The sequence below is a fragment of the Lactuca serriola genome, chromosome 5 (genome assembly GCF_051521515.1).
Source record: "Lactuca serriola cultivar US96UC23 chromosome 5, Lser_US96UC23_V15, whole genome shotgun sequence".
Taxonomy (NCBI): Eukaryota; Viridiplantae; Streptophyta; class Magnoliopsida; order Asterales; family Asteraceae; genus Lactuca; species Lactuca serriola.
The window spans coordinates 91,753,354-91,763,685 of record NC_136412.1 but is presented as its reverse complement, the minus strand read 5'-3'; the positions used below and the strand labels follow the sequence as shown (position 1 = coordinate 91,763,685).

Here is a 10,332-nt window from a genome sequence, read left to right as displayed (position 1 = left end):
GTGGAGACGACGAAAGGGATAAACCCTATCGGTATGGGATCCAGTTGAGGTTCAAGAAATGGAAGAGGAGGTGGTTCTGGCGGCAGAGGCGATGGCCATACTACCGGAGGTGAATGCTGAGCAGGGGCCAACCGGAGATTTCACAAATGTGAGATGCTCTTGGTTGATGGAACTAACATAGAGGAGTAGATTTTTAACATGGAAAGGTCATTCTATTCGTATGAATACGAAGAAATGATGGAAGCTGCGGTGAGGTCTCTAGAGGACAATGCTTTACTTTTTATGAATGGGAGCATCGGAGGCGGACCATTCGAGATTGGGAGGAGTTGAAGGGCCTTATTTGTCGTCGATTTCGGTCTTCAAAGGTCACGGCAACATGGCAGTTTAGTGCAGTTTCCCAAGTGGATACACCATCAGAGTATCAGTGTAGCGTACGTCCGGGGGTAACGGCTCCATTAGATGATGGACGGGAATAAGTGCTTTTAGGTTTTCGTAAAAATGGACTTGGAATGGACAATTGCGCCGAAATCAGAACCTTGGACTCATATAAACCAGATCAGAAAATGGATTCTGAAAAAGGTAACAATTCCAACCCAATCCCTATCATTACTAAATCAGTTAAGGGTGTAGAAAACTCAAGTCCACTGGATATTAAAGCAACGATACCCAAATTAATCACAATCGGCGATTGTTCCACCGTTTCTCATGCAAGTACCACCTTCTCCAATCCTTAATTCAAACTCAAGCATGGAGTTTTCACTCCAATCACACACAAATAGTCATCAACTCGACCGATGTTCAATTTCACCGTTTCACCCAAGATCAATCATATGGGGATAGATATTGTACATGATGGTGACATTAAGACTCTTCAACAAGAAGTGGGCATCATGAGATAAATGATCCTTCAGAAACTTATAAAGACGAGACATATCCTGGTGTCAACGGCAAGCAGAGGGAGTTGCCTGAGATAGAGTTGTCAACGCTTCCTTCTATTATTAAGGTTGTGGCGGAGAATAGCGTTACCGATCACTTATGTGTAACAAAGCTCATTCTACATGATCAACAATTTTTCCGGAAGCTAATGGATTTGTTCAGTGTGTGAAGATTTGGAGAACTATGATGACCTTCACATAAAAATTGTCAGACGTATCATCCCCGTTAGTCCACAGATCCTTGAGAAAATATTTTATGATGAACTAATAATGGACATTGTTGGATGTCTTGAATATGACCATGATGTACCACACATCTGCCATCACAACTTACTTAAAGAACATGTATTTAAGGAGGCAATACCAATTAAGAATTCCCTGGCTTCATCAAAGATACATCAAAAGCATACAGATTCAGTTACCTCGAGGATGCTGTTTTGCCTAGAGTATTGGATGAGGTGACAACTGCAAGCGTGACTACCATAATCCACTTAAACAATAGAATGGTTGCAACTATTTTGAAAGATGATACCAAATTTATGAATGAGTTTTTTACGAGGAATCTTGTATCTGAAGGCATATTTGAAGTGATTGGTGATGGGATTGTTCACGGAGGAATCTGATGCACAAGAGCAGCCATGAATGATTGATTCAATAATAGATGAAAATGTTGCTTTGATTTCTAACCCTTTGGCTCCTTTAATGGAAGCAGTTAAGAATGAATTTGTAGAGACCATACTTGTTGATAATATGGAGTTGCCGCCAACTCTAATTGAGAAGCTTAAGGAGATTAAACTGAAGACATTGAAAGTGCACGTGTATGAGAGTGATTGCTTACAGGTGGGGGACCTCAAGTATGTAGGTAATCTGACCAAACAAAGTGTGGTTGGATTTGGAGAAGTGTTTGGACATGAGCATAGTTATGTTACCCTATAGGGTGTGGCTGATTTTCTTAACCAACATATCAAGAAAGGTGAGAGCAGGAAAGGTAGAATGGGTGTGCGGGTTCTCGAGAATGTGTTTCGGAGTTTGAACATCTTCACATATTGGGGTGCTGCATACTGAGGTGACGGAGGTGCCACTTGTTGAGAGCAAACCATCCAAGCTTGGAAAAGCTAGAGAGGCAGTAACCAAGGTTGTTGTACACGTTACTGCTGAAGTTATTATAAGTTCAAGTGAAAACCCAATTAAGAAAGGGAAAAGCCACACCAAGAGAAACATGTATTGCCAATTGTCCCTCCTGCTATTTTTGGAGATTTGTGGTGTGGAGAGGGAAGACCACCAATCACCTGGACCACATGGGAGGATTTGGATATTGTACATAAGACTTTCCCTTTATCCACCTTGAAGACAAGGTGGTCCTTTCAGGGTGGAATATTGTTATGCATTCACTCATGTACAACTTTATAGAAAGGGGTAAGATGGAAAATCAGCATAGTAAAGAGAATTTTATTAGTTCAAGGCCTTTAAGGGCATTTTAGGCATTTTATATTATTAGTTTGTTATGTCAGATAGTATAAGAGGGTAGTGGGAGGTAGTGGGCAAGGAGTGAGGTATCTATCTTTTGTGTGAAAATTGGAATTCATTCCTATTAGGAGATTGGCTATCTCGAATCAGTTAAACTATCTTCATCATTGTAATCATTTGGGTATTATAGAGTGTTTCAATCAATATTAGAATAATTTCATGGTTTTTATGTTATTGGATCCGTTTTTAAAATCCAATTCATAACAGGGAGGTTAATGGGCTTTTATAATATTAATAAGTATCACCAAATTTTTAATATATAATAATAACGTACATTACTATTTCTGGCTTTTAGGCCCTAGCTAGGATAAATGCAAAAAGTAGCAATATACATTCATTTTTTGTTCGATTTTTGGATTCAAATATCTTTGGACTAGATGTTAAAAATAGCAAGAAACTTTGATATGTAACTTATCATTGTTGAAATGTGGGATGCTCGTGTTATTAGTACAAATCAAATTCATAGAATTCATCAACATGATGGAAGCAACATTTGTTTTACATCCACATATCAAGTCACTATTGGTGCACCATGTAATTCATTATCAATTGTATAGACAATGATGGATAATGTTTTTAAATATCTCTGTTTTTTTTAATTTGATCAACTTATCTTTAATCTTTTTAGTAAATTATGTCTTAGAATTTAATGAGCATAGTTAATGAAATTAAATAATAAAAACCCAAAAAACAGAAAAACCAAAAGCAAAACCAAAAAAGGATAAAAAAAAATATGGGAAAAAAATATTATTGGTTTCTTCCAAAAAACCAAAAGCCAAAAATTTTGGTTTCTCCCAGGTTTATAAGTGCCTATGTTCTAACTGACGCGTGGATAGAGCCTTCTCATTAAACAGAGTGTCACAGAGTCTTCTCATTAACCGAGTGTCACAGGGCCTGCCAAATAATCAGGTAAATAAGGTAATAACTTAGCCAAATAATAAGGTAAATAAGTCTAATAAAATTTGGGCTATATACAAGAAATAGCATTGTAATTTCATTAATTTATTTATTAATAGCATCTACGTATGTTGGTTTGTATATTATAGCATTGTACATCAAAAAATGTTCCTTATTATTGCGTTGTATATTGAAAATACCCAATGATAGCAATTTCATCTAAAATACAAAGCACTTTTCACTGCTACAATAAGAAAAAGAAAAAAAAAAAAAAAAAAGACAATATATAGCGGGTAAAAATTCTCAAACTGCAACGCCTCAATAGGAAAAACTTCAATGTTATAATAGAAAGAAATGAGGGTAGGATGCTATAATACACATGTATATGTGTGTACACAACTATTTCTTGCATTTAGCTCATAAAATTGTATAGTTAATTTTAAATTTGAAGTACTAGTACCTTGGTAATATACCTAATGTTGTGTATAGTTTGGGAAAGATCTTTGTTTGGTTTTTATCAAATAGAATAAGCTTTGATCATTCTACTATTAGGCTGCATTAATTACACGAGACATGACAAGATATGCTTTCTCCGGCTATTTCTAGTGTTAAGGACAAAGAGCGCATTCACGTGCTTTGCACTGGCAAGAGGATGAGAGTGAGTCAATGCCCGGTCTTGTTCCATCAACTTTGTTGGGACAAAAAATTACATCATTTGTCTCATTTACATCGGTCTCACTCCTGTTCCAAATCCAATGCATGTCAAACGTAGTACATGGCTATTTCACCTGTCTTGTCCTACATAACAAATGGGGACTTGAGATTACTTATTTTACCACTAAACCAGAATTTTTTACTAGTTATTGCCCACTGATTTTTCATAGTACAACATTTTAACAGGGGGAAATGAAAGTATGATGCTATAAGAAAGATATAATTTTGAAGTAGGAAACAAATCATAAATCTAAGAGTTTAAGTAGAAAAAAACCTCTTTATGTTGTGCAGCATGTTGGGAACTTCTAAAAGATGGAGAAACTCCAGCTCTCTAAGGAATAGAACAACCTCACCTTTGGTTTGCACTTTTTCCCCGATCGAGTGTGGTGCCTTCTATGATATATTAAAAACAACACTATTTGGTTTAGGAAGAAAGAAGAAAGCATGATGTTGAAAGGACCTATAGATACTAAGGACAAGAATCAATTACATTAAACAATGTAAAGGTTAGGATAGATAGTAACACAAATATAATTTTAAATGCCAGAAAAGAAGAAAAAAAGAAATAAAGTCTTTACATTTTGAGTCATTTGCACGAGATCCATATGTGTTTTTAGGAGTTTAACATCTCATTCTTGAACTCTAAGACTGTATGATAAAGGCTCCAAATCTAATTGAAACGATAATAACTAGAACACATGGTGTTTTTGTATGCATATGACTTGTATTTTCTTTTAACTTTAGTTATAAATATTTGACTGAAAATCAATTATTGTCATATCAGTGTAAAATTTCAAACAAAAGTAAGATGTGCATTAGAAAAAGGAAAAAAATACCTGTTAAAATTATATATGTGAATTTTCTTCTTTCCGGGTCTTCGGAGCTTCCCAAATCATCCCTGGGTATATTGAGTGTTGTATCTCAGATCTAAAATCACATGACTGAAGCATTCTCCGCCCAAAAATACGAAGTCGTTTCAATAAGAAGATGCTCTGCGGGAGATAACTTATGCATGTACATGTTATATCTAAAATTTCTAAACATTCTAAACATCCAAGTTCCTCGGGCAATTTCTCAAGTTTAATACAATAGTAGAGACTGAGATATTTTAGGCATTTCATCATACAGATGCTCTCCGGGATATCTCGTAAATGCTTGCAAAAACTGAGGTTCAGATGCTTTAAACATTTTAATCGGCCAAGATCCTCAGGTAACTTCTCAAGTAACAAACAATCGTGAAGTTGGAGAGATTCAAGATTTTTCAACATACAAATGCTATCAGGAAGATCTTTAATCTTTGCAGATGACAAAGTTAGCTTCTTTAAATTTTCTAAACGGCCAATTTCCTCAGGTAATGTTTCAAGCAGCAAACAAAAACTAAGATTGAGAAGTTCAAGATGTTTCAGCATACAAATGCTATCAGGGAGTTCTTTAATCTTTGCAGATGACAAAGTTAGCTTCTTTAAACACTCTAATCGGCCAAGATCCTTTGGTAACTTCTCAAGATTCCAACAGGATTTAACTTTGAGAGATTTAAGAAGTTTGAACATACAAATGGTATCTGGAAGATTTTTAATCTCTGTATATGACAAATCTAACTCCTCTAGATATTCTAGCTGGTCAAGGTCCTTAGGGGCCTCTAGAATACTGCCTTCGAGTTTAAGCTTCTTTAAATGTTGTAACCCACAAATGCTTCTTGAAAAGGTCTCATTGTTCATGCAAGCACATAGACCTACAGAAATAAGCTTCTCAAGGTTTCTAGTCAATAAGGGTTTATCTTCTTTATAAAAGCATGCAAACTGAAACTTTGGCAAATTAGTGTCCGGGTGAATAGGGCATCTCTCTAGGGACTCCACAATCAGATGTAACTCAGCTAAAGAACCAACCTCAAGTGATTTATCCTCACAACAAGAAGAATCATCCTTGTTAAGAGAAGCAACACTCTCTATGCAGAATCTAAAAGATTTAAACCTCAAACAGCGATTCAGGTTTAAGTAGACAAGCTTTTTTAAACATCCATTGGCTATGTGAAGTTCTTCCATATCATTACAATTTTCAAGATCTAACGTCTCGAGATTTGGAGTCAGTCTAAGGTCAAGTTTCCTCAACTTTGAATAACTTACGTCGAGGTATGTAAGCTTTAGACATTTATCAGCCATGTGGACTTCCTCTAAATCATAACAACGTTCAAGATCAAAATACTTGAGATTCGGAGTCAGCCCAATGTCAAGGGTCCTCAACTTAGAATTTGCGAGTTTGATAGAACTCAGATTTGGAGATCTAAAAGGCATTTGAATTTCTACCAAATCCGCACATCCTGTAAGATCTAACAGCTCGAGATTGAGAGCCGACCCAAGGTCAAGGGTCCTCAACATTGACCAACTGAGGTTGACGGTTATGAGCTTTGAACATCCGTTAGGCATGTGAAGTTCCACCAAACTAAAACATCCGTTAAGATTCAATGTCTCAATATTTGGAGTAAGCCCAAGATCAAGTGTCTTCAATGATGAATAACTAAGGTCAAGGAATCTGAGCTTGTTAAGAACCTAATATAAGAAAAAAGAAAATTGAATATTGGTGTAATAACAAAGCAATTGATGTATAACATTCAAATGAGTGATGCACAAAAAATCAATGAACCATAATATACCTTTCTTTTCTTCCCTTCCCAAAGTTGTACAAATATGCTGTGAGTCATCTCAAGTGCAACAAGATTATCTCCTTGAAATGTTTTGGGTAAAGACCACAAAGGGCATCGGTTCCAACTCAGATATCGCAAATTATTTAACTTATTAAACTTCCAATTTCGATGAAAACAACCACATCTACTTGCATCAATAACACCTATCGCAGACACCTCAAGAAATCTAAGTTCCTTCATCTTTTTAAGACCTTTCAGCACAATATCCGCACTAAGATGCCATGTGTTGACATTTATATATCTTGTTGCTTCAGTACCCTGGGATCCAAAAAGAAAACAAGTTGAAACTTGTGTCACAGTTTATAAAAATGTGGTAGCTCCAACTTAGGATTAAACTTGATCCTTACCAATTTATTAGCTAATATATCTTCAATTTCATGTGCAATCCACAATCGACTATGTTTGTTAGGCTTATCCGGGTGTGAACGACGAACAATATTCTTGCCCAGTTCTTCAATATGGTCATGCATGCCAAGATGCCCATTAGGATCAACAGTTACTAGAGATTTTTGCTCGAGGACTCTTAAGCCATTTCTAGCATGAAATCCACAGCTTTCAAGCGCTATGAGTGCACGGGTTTTTGGCCATCCTTTCATTAAGCATGCAACATTTAGGAATAATTCCTTGTAATCCTCCTCTAGACTGATATAGCTTATTTCTAATTTTTTCAGAGTTCCCATTAACGGAATAGTTTTTAGTCTTTCCAGGGTATCTATCCATTCAAGCTCATTTTTACTGCAAAGAAACGAACCCAAAACTTTGAGCGTCAAGGGAAGACCAGCAGCATAATGCACAACTTGTTGTGATAGCTCTTTGTACCCTGGATTTGGTATCACTCTCCCAAATGCATACCTACTGAAGAGGCAAATTGCTTCGTCGTCCAATAACAACAGGACTTTATGAATCGACTTCACTCCATGTGCAACAAGTACTTGCTCATCTCTTGTTGTAATGATAATTCTGCTTCCTGGCTTAAACCAGTTCGTCTCACCGGCTAATGCCTCAAGCTGCTCTATATGATCCACATCATCTAGAACAAGAAGAATCTTTTTGCTACACATCCTCCTCTTCATAATGTTTTTTCCGTCATAAACACTACTAACAGAGATGGCCCTATCATTGAAGACATCAGAAAGAATTTGGTTTTGCAACGACTTCAAACCGAACAAAGAAGCTTTTGAAACTTCCCTCACATTCTCAACAAAGCTTGCACCTTCGAATTGAAAGGATATTTGATCAAAAACAGCTCTGGCCAAAGTTGTCTTCCCACCACCTCCCATTCCTTTGATCCCAATCATGCAGACATCATCAAAAGCAGATCCTAAAGATGATAAAATGTTGTTGATTCGGGTCTCCATGCCTACTAATTTTTCATCAATGCTGAAATTGATGGCTCGTAACTCTAATGAAATCTCTTCAACAATTTTTTGTATAAATTTAGCTTCATGACTGTATTTAAAAAAAAAAAATAATGATTTAGCTTACTCAAAACCCCATAAGAATTACTTTCACATCTATAGAAAACAAATGTACATGATGTAACATGAGATGCCATGCCCGACCCTTTTCCATCCGGCAGTGGCGGAGCCAAGGTCAAAAAAGTAAAGGGGTATCCCAAAAAAATTTCAGATGGCCAATTTTTTTTAGGGTACTTCGGTTTCGGTTTTAAACCTAAACCTTAATCGAATCTTTAGATAACCTAAAGTCATGTTATATAAACATGAAGTTGAAGTACCTTTTGATACTTGAATGGATGTGAGAATCAAAGTAGATATCAAATGAAGCATGAAGATAACAGGTTAATATAATAGACGAAATTGGCTAAATTTACATGTGTTTGGCAATGTGTGATAGAATAGCTCGGAAAATAAAAAAATAAAAGGTAAACAAAGAACATGTAAAGAGGGAGATTTGATCCTTAGACCTCTACTTCAATATATTAACGCCTTATCTAGCAAACCACATGTTTGTTTGGGTTTATAAGTGCAGGGAAACATATATATATATATATATATATATATATATATATATATATATATATATACACTATATAAAACGAAATTTTGCTAAAAAGAATTACACCACCGAAAAATTGTCGAGGGGTATCACGGGCTACCCCAGGATCTACATTGGATCCACCCATGCCATCCGGTGCTCCAGCGTAAACTCAGATTAGAAAGAAATAAGTTTAAAAAATATTCCGTATATATGATGAAATAAGTTGAAATGATTTTTTTCCTTAGGATTGAATTACGACAAAACTGAAAGCTCAAGCCCCTCTTTTGTCAAATACGAAAATACTGAAAGTGGAAACCGACTTAGGGGGTGTTTTGATAGGAAAAAAAGAGGTGCTTATTGTTTATTCTCGTAATAAGCTAATTTGAATGTTTGGATAAAATCCAGCTTATTAGGCTAAATAAGCTAATTTTAATAAGCATTTCTCCCCATACTTATTGCTTATTCCCACCACAAATAAGCAATAAGCAATAAGCTAATCCAATCCAAACATCCCCTTAGAATGGAAATTATTGGGAACTTTTAGTCGAGTTGAGCCTGTTTCTACATAAATGAAAAAGAAGGGAGTCCGTTGAGTAAGGATAAACCACCAAGATCGAGGCTGTATCAACTAGAATCACAGAATCATGACCGGATTTCACAGAAATGAAAAAATATGATGATGAATTACCCATAGGCAGCGCTCTTTAACTCCCATCCAGCCAGATCCGCAGCTTCTCTCAGAGCGTCTCTCCATTTCCCAGCAGCCTTGTCGTTTTCATGGTTGGCCAAGGCTTTTTCAACTGACCCGCTTTGATTGCGTACTTCCGTCGGTTCCACATCATAGAAAATAGGGTAGGCAGTGTGCTCGTCGTTCTTGTGACATTCCATTATCTTCACAAGCTCGTTTAAACACCAGGATGAAGATGCGTAGTTTTTGGAAAAAATGATGAGATAGAGTTTTGAGTCTTCGATGGATCCGATGAGCTCATCACAGATCATGTTTCCTTTCTTAATTCTCTCGTCATCTTTGTAAGTATGAATCCCTTTCTGCTCTAGAGCATGATAAAGATGATCAACGAAATTTGTGCGAGTGTCTTCGCCTCTGAAATTCAAAAACACATCATATTTAAAGCTCTTGTGAATAGATGAAGTGGAAGAAGACGCCATTGATGTATGCTTGAAGGATCCTAAATTTCAAATCTATATTCGGGATATTTTATACGAAATAATCGCAAAGATTCTCAGATGACTTTTATCCTCAACAACAATGGTTTATATTGTCACAGCTAATGTGAAAATGATGATCCCCAAAAGTCACCGCCAAACCACACAACGGCATCTTTAAGTATGGAATATTTCGTTTTTTCTTCCATTTAATATTTTTATATCACACAATAATTATTATTTTTATTTCATTTATAGATTAAAACAATAATTGTACTAATATAATATTTAGGTCGTATATGAGAAGTTTGGTTCGAACCATAACTATTACGATTTATTAATGTATTGTAATAACGGTTTTAGTCGGTTAATGATTATGGTTTATGGTTAATATCG

General features: G+C 36.0%; 1 protein-coding gene across 2 annotated transcripts; it reads right to left on the bottom strand.

Annotated features, from left to right (window-relative positions):
• Positions 1-3,170: 3,170 nt before the first annotated feature.
• LOC145052777 (TMV resistance protein N-like) lies at positions 3,171-10,128 on the bottom strand. 2 transcript variants are annotated; one of them, XM_079000659.1, is made up of 7 exons: positions 9,461-10,128; positions 7,122-8,223; positions 6,724-7,032; positions 4,910-6,619; positions 4,348-4,466; positions 3,820-4,157; positions 3,171-3,356 (listed from the first exon to the last, which is right to left on the bottom strand). In XM_079000659.1, exons 1-4 carry the CDS (start codon positions 9,937-9,939, stop codon positions 4,919-4,921), a joined length of 3,591 nt encoding a protein of 1,196 aa, XP_078856785.1. In that variant the 5' UTR covers positions 9,940-10,128; the 3' UTR covers positions 3,171-3,356; positions 3,820-4,157; positions 4,348-4,466; positions 4,910-4,918. The 2 variants fall into 2 exon arrangements, with proteins under 2 accessions (XP_078856785.1, XP_078856786.1); XM_079000660.1 differs by having other exon boundaries at positions 3,833-4,157.
• Between the last annotated feature and the right edge of the window lie 204 nt (positions 10,129-10,332).

Coding starts and splice junctions, on each gene's coding strand:
- LOC145052777 (XM_079000659.1), bottom strand. CDS start 9,939: ATGGCGTCTTCTTCCACTTCATCTATTCACAAGAGCTTTAAATATGAT. Junction 7,033..7,121: donor ATATATTAGCTAATAAATTG/GTAAGGATCAAG, acceptor TTTGGATCCCAG/GGTACTGAAGCAACAAGATA. Junction 6,620..6,723: donor GGGAAGGGAAGAAAAGAAAG/GTATATTATGGT, acceptor TTCTTATATTAG/GTTCTTAACAAGCTCAGATT.